Source organism: Eubalaena glacialis, chromosome 6 (assembly GCF_028564815.1).
Source record: "Eubalaena glacialis isolate mEubGla1 chromosome 6, mEubGla1.1.hap2.+ XY, whole genome shotgun sequence".
NCBI lineage: Eukaryota > Metazoa > Chordata > Mammalia > Artiodactyla > Balaenidae > Eubalaena > Eubalaena glacialis.
Genome location: NC_083721.1, coordinates 88,610,242 through 88,633,794, shown reverse-complemented (window position 1 = coordinate 88,633,794; position 23,553 = coordinate 88,610,242). Strand labels below are relative to the sequence as shown.

Below are 23,553 nucleotides of genomic sequence, written 5' to 3'. Positions count from 1 at the left end.
TACTTTTTTTTTGGACTGCTGTGTTGTAACTTGCTACTTTAAGTACTAAATGTATTTATCATTATTTTGAATGGAAGTACTCACTGTTTGTTTATTAACAGTAGAATCCACAGCCCCTTCATATCTAGTAACAATAGTAGTAAAAAGGTTACCTGAATTCCGAAATTACCTTATTGCCTTTGCTATAGCAGTTGATATCACTTTCCCACTCTAAGAAGACACAGGCGATTAAAAGTCTGCTTAGATGTCAGAGTTTATAAAATGGGAATTTTTAATCTGAACTTTATACCTGATTTTGACCACTTCCAGATTGAGCATGCCATAATAACACTTAAAACAGTCGACAGTCATTTGACTAAAAACACAAGTTATTTATAAACCACTTAATATGTATTTACTTTTGTATACAGATTATAATCCAAGAAAAACAAAATGGTAAATTAAGAGTTCAGATATCTTAGACAAGACTTGACTTCTGGGCTTCAGAAAGATGTGGAAACTTTTCCTGAAGAAACTTTTCTTTCTTGCTTGCTAAACTTCTCTTCCTTGCTTTGATGCGGGCTTGCTTCTCAGTTCTCAATCTAGGTAAATAAAAGCATAACAGCAATTTATACAAAACTATTTCCCTGTTACTTGGTACTGTCAATATATGTCCAATCACTTAAAGACCTCAGTCATGCCCGTCTCTGTATTAGGTGTGTAATGTATATTATTAAACTTGAATAATCATTGTAAACCTACACAAGTCAAAGATAAACATGAAATCAAAAGCATCTGTAACGCTACACCAATTCTCCTTCTTATTTCCTGACTGGAAAGAAAGAACAGACCTGTGAGCCTCTAACAGACTGGGCTTTCTCCTTTATTTTTAGAAATAATGTAATTTTATTGAATACATTAGCTATTTTACATCCTGAGATACGTCCTGAGATATTTAGGAATTCCCTAATTTCAAATAGCACTCAGTCTAACATCATTTCCCCTACAACTGAGAGAATAAAGCCATGCTAAGAGATGATGCTTAGTGCTAGCTGGACTAGCCACTCTGAGTTTGCCTCTACCTATCAGTATCCCAGGGCATTAGGCCTTTGTGCCTCAGCTAAATTATGTTGACCTCTAAGGTCACTTTGGAATTATCAAAATTGCAAATGATAAATTCATGGATGCCTAGCCTCTACTGTACTTAAATTGAAATATAACAATACAATTAAGAGACAGGTACCGGGACTTCCCTGGTGGCACAGTGGTTAAGAATCAGCCTGCCAATGCAGGGGACACGGGTTCGAACCCTGGTCCAGGAAGATCCCACATGCCGCGGAGCAAAGAAGCCCACGTGCCACAACTACTGAGCCTGTGCTCTAGAGCCTGCGAGCCACAACTACTGAAGCCCGTGCACCTAGAGCCCGTGCTCCGCAACAAGAGAAGCCACCGCAATAGGAAGCCCGTGCACCACAACGAAGAAGAGTAGCCCCGGCTCGCCGCAACTAGAGAAAACCCACGCGCTGCAACGAAGACCCAACGCAGCCAAAAATAAATAAATAAATAAGTTTATTAAAAAAAAAAAAAAGAATTCTATATTCAGCAAAACTCATTCCAGAGTGAAGGTGAAATAAAGGCCTTTATATTAAAAAAAAAAAAGGTACTGAATAACTACAATATGCCAGTGCTATGGGGGAGGTCACAGAAATTTGAGATAAGGGTTATATTTGGATAGAGAGAAAAATATATATACAAAATATATAAGCTACTTTATAAATTAAGTATAAAGTAAGACTAAACAAAGTTGAAATCAGATTACGCATTCTATTCATCAGTCTTTGCTCCAACTAAATTTTGGCCATTTAAAAAAATAAACCCATGTGAAAGAATAAGGTTTGCTATTCTTAAGAATATTCAGAAGATTATGCTGCATGCTCTGAAGGTAAGGCTAAACGTAGTTTCAAAAACAATATATTTAAGGCCTGTAAAAGTGACACTGCATTCATAAATTCTCATACATTAAAGTCACGTTATTTACAGCTTCACCTATTACGGCTAAGGGACAAAAGGATCAAATTGCACATTAGGTTTGGAGACAGCGAGGAGGAAAAGCCAGTGCACTTAATTTCTTCAATTGCTTATTTCATTTCACCAGCCCTGCAATAACATGAGCTCACATTCTATGCAGCTGAAGTATGTGGACCTTCCTTTTAACAATCCAAAAAGATTCAACCATCTACTTACACAGAGGTTTATGAATAGAAAGACAACAAAACTTTTGAAATGATATACATTAAAATGTTAACAGTAGCTATTTCTGGATGGTGAAATTACATAAGACTTTAATTTCTTTTTTTACCTGATTTTTCTAGTTTTTTGACAATGAACATGTATTAGTTATATAAAAGCTTAACACACGTCATCTGATGTAAAGATACATTTTAGTACTAACGGTACTTGTGCTCACCTGACAAAACGTTCCACGTAGGGCATTGCAAAGAATCGTTTTCTATTGTATCTTTTATTTAGGTACCAAGGTATAGGCCACTGCTTGAACTTGTGCCTGCCAAGAAAACAAAAAGGTATCACCCTACAGAAAACATTTTCACTTTTTACAGAGTTTTCGCCTTCTTTGAACTAAATATGTTTTCAATAAAATGAGATGTAATTGGCTTTTTAAATATTTTAAAATTTTTGTAGTTTAAATATAAGACACTTATGAATCCACTGCAAACTTGCAGATGTTAATATTCTGCAATGTTTGCTTCGGATCACTCTTTTAAAAAATATATATATATAAAAGTTTAAAGACACAGCTTAAGTTCTTTACTTTCACAATAGCTTCTAGCCGTAAACTGGAGTGTATCATTACCAGATATATTTTGTACTTTTACTACACATATATGTGTGTACTAATTTTATATATGTACAAATACACATGTAAACACACACATAATTTGAAACATTGATATTTACATGTATATGTTTTGTTTTTAAAATGTAAGTAAATTGTACCAACTGATACAGATATCTATCTATATCTACCTCAACATAACAAAACCTAAAAAATCATAATGCTGAGTAGGAAAAAAGGAAATTGTGAATTCATACTGTAACATTTATTTGAAAATATTTCAATTAAAAAAGTAACAGAAGGATTAATTTTAGGGCATATAACCAGTCTTCTCTAAAAATCCAGAATTAATCTGTAATATCAGAGGCCTAAGTTCCAATCTCTTTGTAATTTTGGCATTTAGTATATAATTTGACAGGCAGTGCTACTGGAGCAATGAACCACACTGCTTTAAGCAGAATAGATAAAGGTACTGAATTCCCTCAGTTCATCAGGAATCCCCTCAGTTCGTCAGGATGATAGTCTACCACTATTTTTCAACAACCAAGGGAAAGACACATCCAAAAAGTATTCTCTGACGTTACTGCCACATGATTTTTTGTCAGAAAAAAAAATTCAGATGTAATGTTTTGAAGAATCTCTGCATTTAAAAGACTAATTTAAATATTTTAACATGCAACAGAAAATTAGGGAAAAGGCATTGGAATTATAATGTTTCATTTAATAAGCTACATTGGAAAGATGATGTAACTGCTTTTTTTTTTTTTTTTTCTGGCCACGCAACATGTGGGATCTTAGTTCCCAGGCCAGGATTTGAACCGGAGCCCCCTGCATTGGAAGCGCACATCTTAACCACTGAACCACCAGGGAAGTCCTGATATAACTGCTTTGTTCGCTACTTTGTTTAACTCCAGGAAAGTTAAAAAGCAAAAATTTTTAAACCTTAATGAGAATAGCACTCTTACAGATTCTAAAATTGACACACATTCTCTCCAGTATCCTCACCCTTTCCTAACTGGCCTCAATTGGATTAATCCCAATAAAGTTTAGTAGAAAATAAAATAGATCAAAGTTCTTAGGCAGATGTTTTGGCAATTCCTCTCTCTTCTGTACTGGATTACACAGTTACAGACAACACAGCCACTCCCCTAAATTTGGCTCCAAACAGCCCCATTACCGCAAACTCCATTAAAAGAAGCTACCAAATGCGTAAGCGCTATTTTGTAGTGTAATTTCAAGAGTACAGGGAAGGTCTCCAACCACCCAAAATGCCTTCCTCATCTTGCTGACTGATGACAAAAATTTTACTAAAGATGCTTCCTTTTGGTAGTTCAACCCAAATGCAAATAAACCCCTGGAAGAGAGAATACAGTGGGTCTTCTCAATTACTTATACCTCAGTGTGAATGTTTACTATCACATCCTTTCCCAACGTCCGACAGGACTTTGGAACTGGACATAGGGGACAAGATGCCACAAAGGTGGAAAGATTTAATGAAAATAAACTGTTTATTTTATTCAAAATTTGGACTAGGGCCTATCCTAATGGCAATGGGAGCAAACTGAGACCGGTTCACGTGGCCTTATTCCTGGAGAACTTCTTTTTTTAATAGTTCCAGGTTCTTAATGGGCAAAGAGGATAAGTGTGTCCTAAAATTAGCTTCATGGGATTTATAACCCTCTAAAATTACATGTGCACATGTAACTTTTTCCTGGGGAAAGGATCTATAACTTTCATCAAATTCTTAAAAGGTCATTTGATTCACGTAAGATTAAGAACCACTATTATAAAGAACCTATAAATAACTGAATCATAGGAATGGGATGCCTGGCTACCAGATACAGCTACCTTCATTCATATACTGAAGTTCAAAAGGGGTTTGGGGACCTCTTTGTATATTAGATACAGTTAATATATCTCATACTCTTAAAAGATACTGGATGGGGAATGAGGCATGGGACTTCACTCTCATCTTAGAAGAGCCACTATGTACCAGATGATTCTTCCAAAGATGTCTCTTCTCCAAGCACCAGGTCTAGCTTTTTCTTGACCAGTCTGAAGAAGTCTGAGGGCATCTTCCCTTTCCTGGACAACTTTATCTAATGCATCCATGGAATCTACTACCTGAGAAGAGAATAGAAAGATATAATTTCAATAATCACCACATGACAGAATTCCAAAGAAAGAAAACACATAATGACTGTGCTACAGAAAACCTATGATGAATCTTTTTGTCAAAGAACCATTCTGTCAAATATTTCCTAAAAATCTTTCTGGCTGGGTATGCATATACATACGTGTCTGTAATATCACTTTTTGTAATTTTTTTAAAGTTTAGTTTCATTTAAATGAAAATCTATTCAGCTCAAATTTCCATATATTACTTTTGTTTGGAGTAGGATACACTTGCATAGATTCCTTTTGCAGACCCAATTTGACTCATCATTTTAAAACTCAATGAGCTATTAAGAAGTGATTAACAGCTGCTTTTTAAATATTAAAACCTATGTTTTGGCCTTAATTAATTAGTGTGTCCCTAACACTCAGATACAGATATTTTTACCTACTTGGCAGCTGTTGCTATTATAGGGAATGGAATACCAACCTATCCTGATACTAATCTCCAAAGATCCATCAAGACACCAGAAGATACCATTAGAACTTCTATTTATTTTTTATCTTTCTTTTAACATTTCTATTATGTTTGACATTGTACATAATAATATATTGGCTGAGCAATATATATTTATTCAAAAATAAATATTCATACATTGGGGATTATAATGACAGGTGAGCTATATTTTTTCATAATTCTAAATCCTGAGAGCCACGTTTAGGTAGTGATATATGTGTATTATCTTAAGCATCATAACAGATATGAAATACTTCATACACATACTTGTTCCTTATAAGAAACCTAAAAAGGGGAGGGGTATTAGATTATAAAGATAATTCCCCAGGTAGCTGTGGAACCTAAGAGAGATGTGAAAGCCACATATTTAAACTACTTCATAACCTATATATGCAGCTCACGCTCAGCACTTTTACGGCCTACTTGACGCAAAGCCACACTGAATCCTCACACTACTTCCTCTCAACTATATGAATTTCTACAAAATACTTGAGAAATAAAAGATGGGTAAGAATGACAAATCCTATCTTGAAGACAGACAAACTGAGAAGAGTGAAGAGACCACACTGATCAGGGCCTAATACAAAGCTCTCTGACCCTTAGGAACTCAGTAAACCTGGCTGTTGACTGACTACATTAAAGAGTCTGCCCAAGGTCAGGGCTGAGGTTCCTAACTGAAATCTAATGTTAGCTCACAAAGACAGAAAATAAATGGCTACCAAGTCCACAGAGTTAACATCCAATTATTCATGTTCATGCCAACAGATGAGAAAGAAAATCAAAGTATCAATTAGATACACTCCATTCAAAAAAGCCAACTTCAAAGAGCTTTCTTTTCTAGTTTACAACTTTCCCAGAGCCAAAAGTGTCCTTACATAGTTCCAAAGCTTCAGCTTATATCTTAAATAGAGAATAATTCTTTTAAAACTTTTCTTGATAAATTTTCGTTAGTAGTATGTCACAAAGCACTGAGAAAACTGTATTTGAGGTTAAAAAAATAATCACTTTCAGTTTAAAACTTTTACTATTTTAGATTCTACTAATTCAGAAAGTATAGTACATATGATTTACTGGGCTGAAGTTCACCTCTGAAATACATTTTTTAAAGCAGGCAGAGGGGATAATCTATTATTGCAGTTTAAAAGTCTTATTAGAACAGCACCATTATAGCAAAAGCTTTTTCATCAAATAAACAATGTGCTACTTATAAACAGCCAATCCACCTAAAAGCGTCTCTAAAGCATAACTTTCCTTAAAAGAAGAGTTGCCAAATATACCTAAAAATAAAATAACACTACTTTACAAATGTTTTGTAGCAATGAAAACATGTACCACCCAGATCTTAGTTTCTAAATATACCATTCTCCATTCAAAGAATCCGGGTTCCTCTGTAAAATGGCTGATTCCAGGGTTGGGGCAGGAAAAGTACAAGATGAATCCAGAATATCTTGCTGTTCCTCATCAAAGAATGATGAGGACATATAGGCCAGCTTGAAGGAAAACACACTGGCCAAATCTAGAATGATGATACTAAAGGATTTTAACTCATTGAATAAAATTGGAATGCATGACTCAAGAAAGAAAAGGGAAAGGAAAGGAAAGGAAGACATGGAGAAAAGGAAAAGCCCTTCTTTACAGAAGAAAGCTAACAAATAATGTAGAATGAACAATGAAATTAGAAAATCACCATTTAGCAAACATCACAGTAATAATCACTGATTGAGGCAAAAATCATCATCAATAGATGCTAAAACCAATGAGTCCAAGTTGGAGGGTTTAAAAGATATTTACATGGTCTCAATGTAAAGAAAAATTTAGTTACTATACAGTGGAGAAACCTGACACCAGGCTAACCAAATTACTAACGCTAACAAGTTCAGTAACAGAACAAATCAACATTGGATGCCTCTTCATATGATGCACTGTGAAGAATACAGCATCACTTCTATGATATTAGTGCCAATCATCATGATTATCATGAGAAACATCACAAACCCAAATTGGCCCATCCTCTTCAACAGTGTCAATGTCATGAAACACAAAGAAAGACTGAGTAATCAGATTAAAGGAGACTCAAGAGACAACACTGAAAACACACCAGCCAGGATTTTTTTTGCTATAAAAGGACATGTTGGAATAACTAATGAAATTTCAGTAAGATCTGTAGATTATAGTATTGTATCAATGTTAATTTCCTGATTTTGAAAACTGTACAGTGGTTATGTAAGGAAATATCCTTGTTTTTCTTGGCAATATACACTAAAGTAGTTATGGGTAAAGGGATATCACATATATAACTCACTCTCAAACAGCTGAGGAAAAATGTAGTTATGTGGAGAGGAGGCAAAGAAGGATAAAGCAAACGTGGTAAAATACATAGGGAATTTGGGTGAAGGATGCCTCTTTGTATTTTTCTTGTAATTTTTCTGTCAGCCTCATGTTTTATCAAAATAAAGTTTAAAAACCCCAAAATATGATTAATTCAATTTTTATAAAGGCAGAATAACCTTCTCCATAATTAGGGTAAATAATTGAGATTTTATCCCACACCTTCTTTGACTCTCTGCAGGGATATCAGGCCCTCATGGTGGTGAGCAGTGTGGGGAAAGAAACCTGAAGCAGCTGAGGTAAGGCAGCAAGACCGAAGCCATTACAAAAAGCTGGGTTCCAATCTCACTGACTACTTACTATGGCACAGAAAAAAATCAATAAAGAGCTGACCCTGAAAGCACTCTATGAAAAAAAGAAACAACCTGATAAACCTAACTAAATAAAACATAAAACCTCTACATGGAAGAAATATCTTAAACATGTACAGCCATGAAAAAAATAATGGCAGATCTTCTGCACTTACTGATACGGAAAAATCTCCAAAATACACTAGTAAGTAGAAGATGCAAGTTTCAGAAGAGTATAAACTGTATAACCACATTTGTGTAAAGAAAAATAATCAGGTACATTTCTACATGCAGAGAAAAATTCTGATGAAATTCTGATGGGTAAATAGGAAACACACAGGATTGATTACCTCTAGGAATGGAAATAAAGAACCCAAGTGATTTCTTTTTAATGATGAAGAAAATCTAACCTAAATAATAGTTGACCTTTTCACAGTAATGTGAACATACTTAATATTATTGAGCTATAGCAGGGGAATCAAGATGGCAGAGTAGGGGGAAGTAGAGCTCACCTCCCCCTCAAAAACACATCAAAAATACATCTACATGTGGAACAATTCTCACAGAAAACTAACTGGAAACTGGCAGAAGATCTCCTACACAACCAATGCTGCAAGAAAGATCTCCATGTAACCAGGTAGAATGGATAAAAAAGGCATCAGGTCAGGACCTGTGCCCCTGGGAAGGATCTGTAAGGAAGAGAAGGTTCACATGGGCAGACCCTCACCCTAGGGAGGGAGTGGATCAACCCACAATCTGGGCATCCCCATCCCAGTCCTGGGGGCCTGCACGAGGAGACAAGCCCCCTTGCCTGGTGGGAAATCCGCTGAGACAGACAGAAGAGCTAGAGAAGCCTAGACTCTACTTGGGAGGAGTGCACGCATGCTGGCTTGCTAACAATTAGGTCTGAGAGAGCCTTGCACTGGCAGCTGCTGCCTTGCTGTACTTCCCAATCCGAAAGGGCTAATGCCCCGAATTCGCTCACTCCACACCATAGCCTGGCATGAGACCAGGGCAAAGATTCAGTCTACTTAGGCAGAGACAGACCAGGGTGCCTGGGATGTGATCTGGGCAGAGCCACAGAGACTATTATCAGTGCACACATGGGGGCAGTGTCTAGTCAGGCAGACACTGTCAGTGGGCGCATTGGGCACTGGCCACAAGAATGTGAAGCAGCTAAGTGCTGAATCTCAGGCAGACAGGCCCAGGGCAAGAGTACCCAGATAGGCCAGGCTTGGTGTCCCAGAGAGAGCACCCTGGCTCTGCCCTCTCTGTGCAGCTGAGCACTAGATCTGGGGAAGACAGGTCCTGGAGAAGTCTGTCACAGAGGCAGCCCAGATCTCAGGCTGTAGCACAGCCACCTCAATTCCTGCAGACACAATGCCCCAACCCCCAGCCTATTCCACGCCACAGCCTTGCACTAGATCTGGAACAAACACAACACAGAAAGTGACAGGACCTTGGGATGCTTCTGGACAGAACCACACAGGTGGTGCACAGGTTTGCTGTGACCACAGGAGCCTCACTTGCTTCAGCAATCACCTCCTTTGGGGCAGGGCAACAGAGACTAATTGAACCTGACCCTCAGGCTTCTACTGCAACAACTGGGGAGCAGACCCCACCCGACTGGGCAGTGACAGCCACAGAGCAAAGAGGAAGCCCTGCCTCACATCCAGCACAGACTCTAGACACCAGTCACACGCTCTATCAAGGAAATAACGACGAGTACTCTTAGGAAGGACATGACTGGCATCCAAAACCAGCCCTCACACCAAAAATACTGGACACAGTCTACACAGGGACACTCCCACATAAAAACACCCCTTTAAGACCACAGTAGATAACTGTTTTTCCTAAATTCAGAGAGACAGAGAAGGTTTAGTAAAATGAAAAAACAGAGGAACTACTCCCAATTTAAAAAAACAAGAGAAATTCCCTGAAAGAACAAATAATAAAATAGACCTCACCAGTCTACAGACCCTAAGTTCAAAATGGAAATAGTAAAAGCAGGGACTTCCCTGGTGGCGCAGTGGTTAAGAATCCGCCTGCCAATGCAGGGGACACAGGTTCGATCCCTGGCCCGGGAAGATCCCACATGCCACAGAGCAACTAAGTCCGTTAGCCACAACTCCTGAGCTTGCGCTCTAGAGCCCATGAGCCACAACTACTGAGCCCACGTGACACAACTACTGAAGTCCACGCACCTACAGCCCGTGCTCCACAACAAGAGAAGCCACCGTAATGAGAAGCCCGCGCACCGTAATGAAGAGTAGCCCCTGCTCGCTGCAACTAGAGAAAGCCCGTGAGCAGCAACGAAGACCCAACACAGCCAAAAATAAATAAATAAACACATAATTTTAAATAAATAAAAGCAGATAAAAATAATAAAAATAAAGATCACTATAACAAGGAACCAGAAGCTTTATAAAGATGAACCAATCAAAATTAGACAATTCAATTGCCGGTATGAAAACCAATCTAGAAGCAATGAATAGCACACTAAATGACACAGAAGGACAAATAAGTGATCTGGAAGATACAATAATGGAAACTACCCAATCAAAATAGCAGACAGAAAGACAAAAGAAAAAAATGAAAGCACCACAACGAAGAGTAGCCCCCACTCGCTGCAACTACAGAAAGCCCTGATGCAGCAACAAAGATCCAGTACAGTCAAAAAAAATTATTTTTAATTTAAAAATAGATAAACAAATAAAAATTTTTAAAAAATGAAAGCAACAGATGAGATCTATGGGATACTATAAAGCACTCCAACCTACACATAATAGGGATTCCAAAAGGAGAAGAGAGATAGAAGGGGATCAAAAATGTATTTGAAGAAATTATGGCTGAAAACTTCCCAAGCCCAAAGAAGGAAACAGATATCAAGGTACAGGAAGCATAGAGGGTCCCAAACAAGATGAACCCAAACAGACCCACACCAAGACATATCATAATTAAAACAGCAAAAGGTAAAGATAAAGAGAAGATTCTAAAGGCAGCAAGAGAAAAACAAAAAGTCAGTTACAAGGGAACTCCCATAAAGCCAGAAGGGAGTAGCACAATATACTCAAGCCCTGAAAGGGGAAAATCCTGCAACCTAGGATACTCTACCCTGCAAGATTATCATTTAGAATAGAAAGAGAAAGAATATCTCAGACAAGCAAAAATTAAAAGAATTCAGCAATACTAAACCTACCCTAAAAGAAATATTGAAGGGTCTTCTCTAAATAGAAAAGAAGCAAGACTCTATGGGAAAGGGAAAATCACAGTAGGAAAGGCAAATATATAAAAGGACTGAAAATCATTTATAAGCCAGTACATAGATTAAAAAACAATCAAAGAAATTTTGTAAAAGCAATGGTAACTACAATTAACAGCAAAAGGATAAGCATGAAGATGTAAAATAGGACACCAAAATCACAACATGTTGGGGAGGGAAGAATTAAAATGTAGAGCTTTTAGAATGTGTTTGAACTTGTATGACTATCAGCTTAAAGCAACTAGATATAGTTATGGGTCAACATACCACACGTTTGATATGGTAACCACATATCAAAAACCTACAATAGATTCACAAAAACAAAAAGAAAGGAACTCAAGGGAATTCCCTGGCGGTCCAGTGGTTAGGACTCTGTGCTTTCACTGCCAAGCGCACAGGTTCAATCCTTGGCTGGGGAGCTAAGAATCCTGCAAGCCACGCAGCATGGCAAACAAAAAAAAGGAACTCAAGCATACTACAAAAGAAAATAATCAAGCCACAAAAGGAAAAACAAAAAGAAGAAATTAACAAAGAAAAACTATAAAATAACCCCTGGAAAACAAAGATTAAAATGGAAAAAAGTGCATACTAATAAATAATTACTTTAAATGTCAATGGACTAAATGCTCCAATCAAAAGACACAGAGTGGCAGACTGGATTAAAAAACCAAGAACCTACAATATGCTGCCTGAGAGACTCACTTCAGGGTGAAAGACACAGACTGAAAATGAGGGGATCAAAAAAGATATTTCATGCAAATGGAAATGACAAGAAAGTGGGGTAGCAATACTCCTATCAGACAAAATAGACTTTAAAACAAAGGCTATAAAGAAAGACAAAGGACACTATATAATGATAAAAGGATCAATACAGAAGAGGATATTACACTCGTCAACATATATGCACCCAATATAGGAGCACTTAAATATATAAAATGAATACTAACAGATGTAAAGGGAGAAATGGACAATAATACAGTAATTGCAGGAGGCTTTAACACCCCACTGACATCAATGGACAGATCGTCCAGATAGAAAATCAATAAGGTAACAGAGGTCCTAAATGACACAACAGACCAGTTGGACTTAATTGACATATGGGACACTACATTAAAAAAAAACAGAATACACATGCATTCAAGCATGCACGGAACGTTCTCTAGGATAGACCACATACTAGGTCACAAAACAAGCCTCAACAAATTTAAGCAGATCGAAATTATCTCAAGCATCTTTTCTGACCACAATGGTATGAAACTAGAAATGCACCACAGTGAGAAAAATGGGAAAAGAACAAACACATGGAAACTAAAGAACATGCTACAGAAAAACCAATGGGTCAACAATGAAATCAAAGAAGGAATCAGAAAATACCTCGAGGCAAAAGACAATAACAACCACTGGGATGCCACAAAAGCAGTTCTAAGAGGGAAGTTCGTAGCAATACAGGCCTTCCTCATGAAACAAGAAAAATCTCAAATAAACAACCTAAACTACCACCTAAAAGAATTAGAAAAAGAAGAACAAACAAAACCCAAAGTCTGCAGAAGGAAGGAAATAAAATAGAGATTTAAAAAAAAAAAAGAAAAGATCAATAAAACTAAGAGCTGGTTTTTTGAAAACATAAACAAAATTAACAAACCTTTAGCCAAGCTTACCCAGAAAAAAGGACCCAAATAAACAAAATAAGAAATCAAAGAGGAGAAATAACAACCAATATCACAGAAATACAAAAAATCATAAGAGAATACTACGAACAGTTATATGCCAACAAATTGAAAAACCTAGAAGAAATGGACAAGTTTCTAGAAACATACAGCCTACCAAAAGTGAGTTAAGATGAAACAGATTATTTGAACAGACCGATCACTAGAAGTGAAATAGAATATGTAATTAAAAAACTCCCTGCAAACAAGAGTCCAGGACTGACTGCTTCACTGGGGAATTCTATCAAACATACAAAGAACTTATATATTTATACCAAACCTTCTCAAACTATTCCAAAAGACTGAAGAGGTGGGAACACTCCCAAAGATAGTCTATGAAGCCATCAGTAGCCTGATTGATACCAACACCAGACAAAGACACTACAAAAAAAAGAAAATTACAGGTCAATACCTTTGATGAATATAGACAAAAAATTTCAATAAAATATCAGCAAACCAAATCCAGCAATACTTAAAAAGGATCATACACCATGATCACGCTGGATTCATTCCAGGGTCACAAGGATGGTTCAACACAGGCAAATCAATCAATGTGATACACCACATTAACAAAAGGAAAGACAAAAAGCACGTGAGCAAGCATCTCAATAGATGCACAAAAAGCATTTGACAAAATTCAACATCCATTCATGTTAAAAGCTCTCGCCAAAGTGGGTAGAGAGGGAACATATCTCAACATAATAAAAGCCCTTTATGACAAACCCACAGCCAACATAATACTCAATGGTGAAAAGCTGAAAGCCTTCCTGCTAAATTCAGGAACAAAGATGCCCACTCTCACCACTTCTTTTCAACATAGTATTGGACGCCCCAGCCTCAGCAATCAGAAAAGAAAAAGAAATAAAAGGTATCCAAATTAGAAGGGCAGAAGTAACACTGTCACTATTTGCATATGACATGATACTCTATATAGAGAACTCTGAAGTCTCCACACAAGAACTAATAAATGAATTCAGCAAGGTAACAGGATATAAAATTAATATACAGAAATCTGTTGCATTTTTTTACACTAACAATGAAATACCACAAACAGAAAGTTAAAAAAATTTTTTTTAATTGTGTCAAAAAAACAAAAAACAAAGCCTAGGAATAAACTTAACCAAGGTGAAAGACCTATGCACTGAAAACTATAAAACACTGATAAAGGAAACTGAAGATGATTCAAAGAAATGAAAAGATACCTTATGCCCTTGGATTGGAAGACATAATACTGTTAAAATAGCCATACTACCCAAAGCAATCTACAGATTTAACGCAACCCCTATCAAAACACTCATGACAGTTTTCACAGAACTAGAACAAATAATCCTAAAATTTATATGGAACCACAAAAGACCCAGAATTGCCAAAGCAATCCTGAGAAAAAGGAACAAAGCTGAAGGTACAACCCTTCCAAACTTCAGACTATACTACAAAACTACAGTAATCCAAACACGGTGGTATTGGCACAAAAACAGACATATAAATCAATGGAACAGAATACAGAGTCCAAAAATAAACCCATGCACCTACAGTCAATTAATCTATGACTTCAGACTATACTACAAAACTACAGTTATCAAAACACTATGGTACTGGCACAAAAACAGACAGAACCATGGAACAGAATAGAGAGCCCAGAAATAAACCCACACACCTATGGTCAATTAATCTTAGACAAAGGACGCAAGACTATACAATGGAGAAAAGAGTCTCTTCAGCAAATGGTGTTGGGAAAGCTGGACAGCCACATGTAAATCAACAAATTAGAACACTCCCTTACGCCATATGAAAAAATAAACTCAAAATGGTTTAAAGGCCTAAATATAAAACATGACACCATAAAACCCCTAGAAGAGAACATAGGCAAAATGTTCTTAGACATAAATCATAGCAATATTTTCTTAGATCAGTCTCCCAAAGCAAAGGAAATAAAAGCAAAAATACACAAATGGGACATAATCAAAATGTAAAAGCTTTTGCACAGCAAAGGAAACCATCAACAAAATGAAAAGACAACATATGGAACAGGAGAAAATATTTGTAAATGATACGACTGACAAGAGGTTAATATCCAAAATACACAAACAGCTCATACAACTCAATATTGAAAAAACAAACAACCTAATCAAAAAATGGGCAGAAGACCTAAATAGACATTTCCCCAAAGACATACAGATGGTCAAGAGCCACACGGAAAGATGCTCAACATCGCTAATTATTGAAGAAATGCAAATCAAAACCAAATGAGATATCACCTCACACCGGTCAGAATGGCTATCATCAAAATGTCTACAAATAATAAATACTGGAGAGGGTGTGGAGAAAAGGGAACCCTTCTGCACTTTTGGTGGAAATGTAAATTGGTGCAGCCACTACAGAAAATTTTCCTTTAAAAACTAAAAATAGCGCTACCATATGATCCAGCAATCCCACTCCTTGGTATATTTCTGGAAAAAAGAAAAACTCGAATTTGGAAAGATACATGCACCCCAATGTTCACAGCAGCACTATTTACAACAGCCAAGACATGGAAACAACTGAAGTGCCCATGAACAGACAACTGGCTTAGAAAGATGTGGTGTATATATACAAATACATATATACACACACACATGTATATACATAGATACATACACACACACACACACACACACAATGGAATATTACTCAGACACAATAAAGAATGAAATACTGCCATTTGCAGCAACATGGATGAACCTAGAGAATATTATACTTAGTGAAGTCAGACAGAGAAAGATGAATATCATATGATATCGTTTATATGCTGAATCTAAAAAAAAAGATACAAATGAATCTATACACAAAACAGAAACAGACTCACAGACATAGAAAACAAACGTATGGTTACCAAAGAGGAGAGGAAGTGGGGGAAGGATAAATTAGGAGTATGGAATTAACAGACAGAAACTACTATACATAAAATAGATAAGCAACAAGGATTTACTGTACAGCACAGGGAATTATGTTCAATATCTTGTAATAACCTATACTGGAAAACAATCTGGAAAAAAATACATATATATAAAACTGAATCACTATGCTGTACACCTGAAACTAACACAATTTTATAAATTAACTATACTTTAATTAAAAAACTATACACCTAAAAATGGTTCAGATGATAAATTTTGTTATGGGTTTTTTACATCAATTAAAAAAAAAAAGCATTAAACAAATCTGACCTAGTTGGTGCAGAAGTAGCTAAACCAGAACTAGAAATGTAAAATAGTGCAGGTACTTTAGAAAATGGTTGGGCTGTTTCCTAAAATTTCAAACACAGATTTACCAAACAACACAGCAGTTTTACTCCTAGGTATCTACCCAAGATAAATGAAAACATATGTCCACGCATATGCTGGGGACTGTAGGTAGGAATGGGAGTGACTGCAAATGGGCATGAGATTTCTTTTTGGGGTGATGGAAATGTTCTAAATTAGATAGTAGTGATAGTTGCATAACTCTGTAAATTTCCTAAAAATCAAGCGGAAATAGAAAGAAAGAAATCTACTTGCCAAGAATTATAGGAACCATACACTCACACCTTTTAGCTTTTATCCCACACTCAGCAGTCTCCAGCCTCCCACAAATCTCACCTTTTCTAACCGCTCCGGACTTGGCATTGGCAATCTCTGCCGCTTAGCCTCCTGTTCTAGAGTTAGGAGCATGTTTCTTTCTTTCAGGAGAACATACCTATATCAAAAAACACAGCTTGTAATGCTATTCTGTGCTTACATTAATTGTGATTTTTTGACATCAAAATTAATGATCTGTACTCAAAAGTCCTTTAGAATAATCCTTTATATAGAGCTACATCTATTCTTACTCATTTGTTCAATATATTTTCCATGTGCCACATACTGCATTAAGTAAGGTAAGTGCCAGAAGAGTTACAAAAAAGCATAAAATGTAGTCCCTACATTCCAAGTGGAGAGAGAAGATGGAAGATAAATAACACTTATTCAGTTCCTGTTATACGCCAGGCAATGTGCTAAATAAGCACATTATATACATTTATTTCACTGAATTCTCACAACAATTCTGAAGTTGGAACTATTTACACATTCTAAATGAAGAAACTAAAGCTGAGAGAAGTAAGGTTTTGGGGGGCACATGGCTAATTCAAGATTCAAATCCTGAACTCCCTGGGTGGAAAACCCATTCTATTTTTAGCCCATTATGCTGCCTCCAGAACTGAAATGTGGTGTGGTATACTCAGTGGTATAGACAACAACTACCAGGAGAATTAAGTGGGAGAAATGAGACATTCCTTCTGGCTAAGATGATCAACGAAAGCTTCATAGAGATGGGATATGTTAGGCTGGAAAGGAAACCAAAGCAAACACAATCAAATCACTGAAATCAAAACACCGAGGTGGTAAAGCTCAAGTGTGAGTGACTTTTGTGAATAAATATGTTTGATTGAGAATCAGAGCTGGAAGAAAGTAAAGGAAATAAATGTAGAGGGCAAAGAAAATGAAACAAAGGAATTGGGGTACTTTTTGGTATGGAAGAAGACAATTTTGGGGGAAGGAGTGGCAGAAGATAAATTATTTGGCTTTAGCCAGGATGAATATTGAAACTGCCTTAACTATCCCTTTACCAATAACCAACAGTAAACGTGCTTTAAAACAACGTATTTTTTACCATGAATCTGTGCTGTTTTAAACATAACACTTCCGACACCAAATGAGGGGTTTTTCTCTCCTGACAGTATAACATGTTGTCTTTTCCAACATAACTTTTCCAACTCCCTGACACTAACTACCTGAAGTCAGAGCCAGATTCCACAGATTTAAGTGTTCAGTCCCACAAGAAAGACTGCCCCCCACTTCAGATGCCAACAGCAATTTCCAGGCCTCCCACATATCTGACTGACCAGCTACAAACTGGGGGTTCCAACAACCCTGTCCATGGGTTTGATAATTTGATAGAATAGCTCACAGAATTCAGGAAAGCACTTTACTCTCTTACTGGTTTATTAGAAAGGATACAACTCAGAAACAGCCAGATGGAAGAGATGCACAGGACAAGATATGGGGAAGGGGTGCAAAGCTTCCATGCCTTCTCAAGGCACACCACCCTCCCAGAACTTCCATGTACTTACCAACTTGGAAGCTCTCCAAACCTAGTTGTTCACGGTTTATTACGGAGGTGTCATTATGCAGGCATGATTGATTAAATCACTGGCCACTGGTGACTGAACTCGATCTCTAGTCCCTCTCCCTCCCCAAAAGTGGGGGTGGTGGTGAGGCTGAATGCTCCATCCGCTAATCACACCTTGGTCTTTCTGGCAATCAGCCTCTATCCTGAAGCTACACAACAATAACCCACAGCCCCCACCCCCAAGAGCTGCCTGATTAGAAGACACTCATATCACTCAGGCAATTCCAAGGGATTTAGGAGCTGTGTGTTAAGCCATCAGAGACAAAGACAAAATATATATTTCTTATTGTATCACATAAAGAAGCCTGTAATATTAGTGGTTTTATAAGCATTTTACAGTTCTTTAATCTGCCATGCAAGATAACTCTTTAAATCAAGGGATAAAACTTTAAATGCCTACTACAGTGCCTGGACAAATAGTAATTATGAGTGAAGGGAGCGTGGTGAAAGAACAACAGGATGGGTAAGAAGTGGTATGCACTACTCCATTTAGACCAGCCAACCGTCACCATGTAAAAATGCAGGTTCAGTGTTGCAACATCACAGGTCTGATTATTCAAGAGGAGCCAGAAATCCTTATTTTTGTGTGAAACTTCCCAATTTTTAAAACACAGTGCAGCCCAAACAAACATAGCTCTGGGCTAAATATAGTCGATTAATGTGGGGGGATAGGGGGGTCAAAAGGTACAAATTCCCAGTTATAAAAGGAAAAAGTCATGGGGATGTTATGTATGGCAATGGTGACTATAGTCAGTAATACTGTACTGCATATTTGAAAGTACCTCAGAGAATGGACCTTGAAAATTCTCATCACAAGGAAAAAAACTTTTTGTAACTATGTATGGTGACAGATATTAACTGGACTTATTGTGATCATTTTACAATATATACAAATACTGAACCATTACATTGCACATCTGAAACTAATACAATGTTATGTCAATTATACTTCAATTTATATATGTATATATACAATGCAAATCTGTCTTAAATCCTCTCAATTCTTTCTAATTCATCAGGAGTATCTGCCAGAAAAACCTACCCAAATTTCCAATTAAGTGCACCCTCCAATACTCTTCCTCAAAGCAAATAAGCTAAAGCTTCCAGACCATGCAAAAGGTAATAAAAAGGAAGAAGGCCTAAATGTGACCAACTCATCCCCATTTTGCTTTATTAGTTTCCTGAAATTCTTAGTATAAAAGTGGTAGTATGACTGGTAGCAGTTACAGTAAAATTTCTAAACTCCCAACTATTTAAGAACTCTGATACATCTGTCATAATGTAATTTAACCTCTGTAGTACTTATAAAAATTTTAATGATCTTATATATCACCAACAGCACTATAAATCACTTTACTTAATTTCTTAAATCAGATAAAGTTTATACCTCATTATTATACTATAAACTGCTTCAAACACTTAGATGTTAATGTACTCAGTATACTTACCAAAGTTTATGTAAATCTTCATTACTTTTGTTCCTTAATTGCTGACAGGTCCATGAAGCTCCTATTAAAATGATAAATTCATAACATGAAATAATTTTCTAGCTACATGCCCTTTGGTAAATTACTTAACCTCTCTAAACCTGTTTCCTTATCTGTAAAATGTGTAATAGTTTTATTATATTATAGTACAATATATAATTAGGATTTAATTGTGATTAAATTAGATAACACATATGAAAATATTAGTAATGTGACTGGCAATAGCATTCAAAAAATGTTAGTATTAGTATAGAATGTACCTTCACAGTCTAATGTCAAAATGCTTAATATCATTATAAATTTTCAATTATCTCTAAAAAAATGAAATGTAAAACAAACCCCAAACCTCACTTTAGTTAATTTCAACCTACTCCTCTTCTAAACCTTTTGCCAACCTTCCAAGGAACAGTTAACTCTACTATTATACTGTCCTTCTAATCTTCTCTAATAGACATTCCCAAAGGAAATCAAAAAAGGAAACACTTAAGTAATTCCCAAACTGAATAAATAATCCCAAAATGACAGAAGGTTCAATAAAATTATTTAATATAGGTCAACCCAAATATCTCACCAGATTTCACTTTTTCTTCCCCCCAATTCTTTGGGTCATCAAAAAATTCTTCCAGTCCTCTCCTAGACAATGTGGTATGAAGTAATCTACACTGGTGAAAAGATGTGACATTTGGTGTATTCTTAGTCAACAGACTAAGAGAAAACCTGCAACTGAACATATATAAACAAGTGATTCAAGTTTCACAACATTTGGATTTTATAAGCAATAAACGGAATCATTTCCTCATCTACAATGTCAAAAAACCAACTTGGGGTTTCTGCCCAAGAAATGATAAACTCATAAAATGCTTTAGAAATTATTTTTAACATGCCATTATATATGTTGCTATCCTGTAACTTCAGAGCCAATATATTGACATAATTATATATATATTTTTTAAAGGTTTTTTTAAAGGTATTTTTAAAAATTTATTTATTTAATTAATTTATTTTTGGCTGCGTTGGGTCTTTGTTGCTGTGCACGGGCTTTCTCTAGTTGTGGTGAGTGGGGGCCACTCTTCGTTGCGGTGCACGGGCTTCCCATTGAGGTGGCCTCTCCTGTTGCAGAGCACGGGCTCCAGGCGCCCAGGCCTCAGGAGTTGTGGCTCGCAGGCTCCGGAGTGCAGGCCCAGAAGTTGTGGCGCACGAGCTTAGTTGCTCCACGGCATGTGGGATCTTCCCGGACCAGGGTTCGAATCCGTGTCCCCTGCCTTGGCAGGGGGATTCCCAACCACTGTGCCACGAGGGAAGCCCGACATAATTATATTTTAAGGTAACATTTTTAGGTCCTTCATATGCGGCTAGTGGGCATATAAGCAGATAAAAACATTCTGAACTTTAATTTCACAACACATCAGAGACCCCAATGCTTCCTCCTTTAACCTAGTAATTCCGCTGAATTTAGAAATTTCAACTAAAGAAATTATCAGAGGGAGTCCCCTGGTGGCACAGTGGTTAAGACTCCAAGCTCCCAATGCAGGGGGCCTGGGTCTGGGAACTAGTTCCCACATGCATGCTGCAACTAAGAGTTCGCATGCCACAACCAAGGAACCCACATGCTGCAACTAAGGAGCCCTTGAGCCACAATTAAGGAGCCTGCCTGCCACAACTAAGGCTTGATGCAACCAAATAAATAAATTTTTTTTTAAAAAAAGACAAATTATCATAGATGGGAATTGATAAATCAAAGTGTCTATTGTGATCATTTTGTAATACATAAAAATATCGAATCACTATGTTATACACCTGAAACTAATATAATATTGTAAGTCAATTATACTTTTAAAAAGTCTATTAAAGCATTATATATGATATCAAAAAGCTGATAATAATGTAAATGTGCAACTGGGGAATGGTTAAAAACATTATTGTGCATCTGTATGATAATCTATTATGCAGTCATCTAAAAGTCATGTTTATAAAGAATATTTAATGACCTGGGGAAATAACTTAAAATACAATAATGAAGTGTATAACAAGTGTTGTATTCCTACCAAGAAAAATTTAATGTGAATCTAATCATGAGGAAACAATCAGACAAATCCAAATGAAGGAATATTCTAAAAAGGCTGACCTTATAAAAAATGTCAATATCATGAAAGAGAAAAAAAGGAACCATTCTGGATTAAAGAAGACTAATGATACACGACAATTAACAGGATAAATGTTCATTGACTGGACTCTGAATTAAAAATTAAGAAAGAAAAAAAAAAATTCCCCAGTGTGATCATTGTAGTATTGTGGTTAAGACAGTGTTCTTGTTCTTAGGAGATATATGCTGAAGTGCCATGATGTTTGCAATTCTGACATGCCTCAAATAGTTCAGAAAAATAAAGGCATGGATATAAAAAGTATAGAAAATGTGACAAAATGCTGAGGATTGGTTAACATAGGTGAAGAGTATACGGTTATTCTTTGTACTACTCTTACAACTTTCCTTTTGGTTTGAAATTTTTTAAAACAAAAAGTTGGAGAAACAAGGGTAGAACACAAAAATGCATATACGTAAATATTATCCTGATTTTATTTTAAAATTTCATGTATGTCTATATATTCAAAGTTAAAAAGAATAGAAGAAAATCTGTTTATCTCTGAATGGTAAAACCATAGTTGATGTTTACTTTCTTCTTCAAAGCACTTTACCCTATTTTCCAAGGTGTCTGTAAATGAACAGATATTTATTCAACAGTAATGATAAAAATCCAAAATTTTTTTTAAGGAAAAACGATGATGAGATGGAAGAGACGACTGATTCAAGTTTGCTACTTTTCCAGTTACAACCCCTGAACCTCTGCAAAAAACAAACCAAAAAAATTGCTTATCTCTGAGGTTAATGTAAGTTCACTGTATCTGAGAGATGCCCAATAAATGTGCTGGATTCAAGAGCACATACATTACTTCCTTTTTTAAAAAAAATGACATACCCAACTACTTGTAAAATTTAACTCATTAAAAACAAACACTAATAAAAGGGAGGAAATCGTACACCATAACGTCAAAAATGATCGGTCTGTCCAGAAGACAAGCGGTCTTCCTAGAAATAATAACCAACACGTGTAGGATATTCTTTTCTCACACCTGCAAGGCGGCTTTCCGTTCATTTGGCTACTTTCATTTATTCACTCAACATTTACTGAACAATCTCTTTTTGACAGACTCTGGGAGTACACCCTCCCACCCCTTTTTTAATCCATCCAAACCTGACACAGCCTTCAGTTCCACAGCCAAAAGCTCTTCAGTGAAGTTTTTCCCAACTCACCCAGCCGAACAGGATGCTTCCGTACCCCTAGGTTTAGTTCAACAAATACTGGTTTTCCAAAGACTCCACGAACTGCCTGGTCCACAGTAGGTGGCAACAAAATGTTTGAGGAAGATACGGAAATGTCGCAGGTGGGGGACTTCTCCAAGGTCACTCACTCCTCACGGAGGTGGGTTCGGGCCCAGCCATCCCAGCGGCCTTTCCATCCCTAAGCGTTTCTCAGCATCTCGGCAACCAAACAAGATCCAAAGTTGGAGAAGTGGACAGACCTACTCCTCACATCACTTACCTTGTGCTAGAAGGGGCCTGAGGACTTATTAACGACCTGGAAGCCTTCAGGGCCGCCGAGACTCTTCGGCAGAAAACAGCCAAACTGGCGGCAGCCATTTTTCCGCATAAGTAAGCAAACCGCATTTCCGCCAACAATGATGTCATTTCCGGCGTCTCACGCCGACCGG

At 36.8% G+C, this 23,553-nt stretch overlaps 1 protein-coding gene across 3 annotated transcripts; it reads right to left on the bottom strand.

Moving 5' to 3' along the window:
- Window positions 1-256: 256 nt before the first annotated feature.
- Window positions 257-23,509, bottom strand: MRPL47 (mitochondrial ribosomal protein L47). Of its 3 annotated transcripts, none has more exons than XM_061193389.1 (7): window positions 23,385-23,505; window positions 20,357-20,502; window positions 19,747-19,807; window positions 16,729-16,825; window positions 4,827-4,957; window positions 2,447-2,542; window positions 257-581 (listed from the first exon to the last, which is right to left on the bottom strand). In XM_061193389.1, the coding sequence occupies exons 1-7, from the start codon at window positions 23,480-23,482 to the stop codon at window positions 458-460; spliced, it is 753 nt and encodes a 250-aa protein (XP_061049372.1). In that variant the 5' UTR covers window positions 23,483-23,505; the 3' UTR covers window positions 257-457. The 3 variants fall into 3 exon arrangements, with proteins under 3 accessions (XP_061049372.1, XP_061049371.1, XP_061049374.1); XM_061193388.1 differs by having other exon boundaries at window positions 261-581; window positions 20,357-20,508; window positions 23,385-23,509; XM_061193391.1 differs by lacking the exon at window positions 20,357-20,502 and having other exon boundaries at window positions 262-581; window positions 23,385-23,473.
- Window positions 23,510-23,553: the final 44 nt, after the last annotated feature.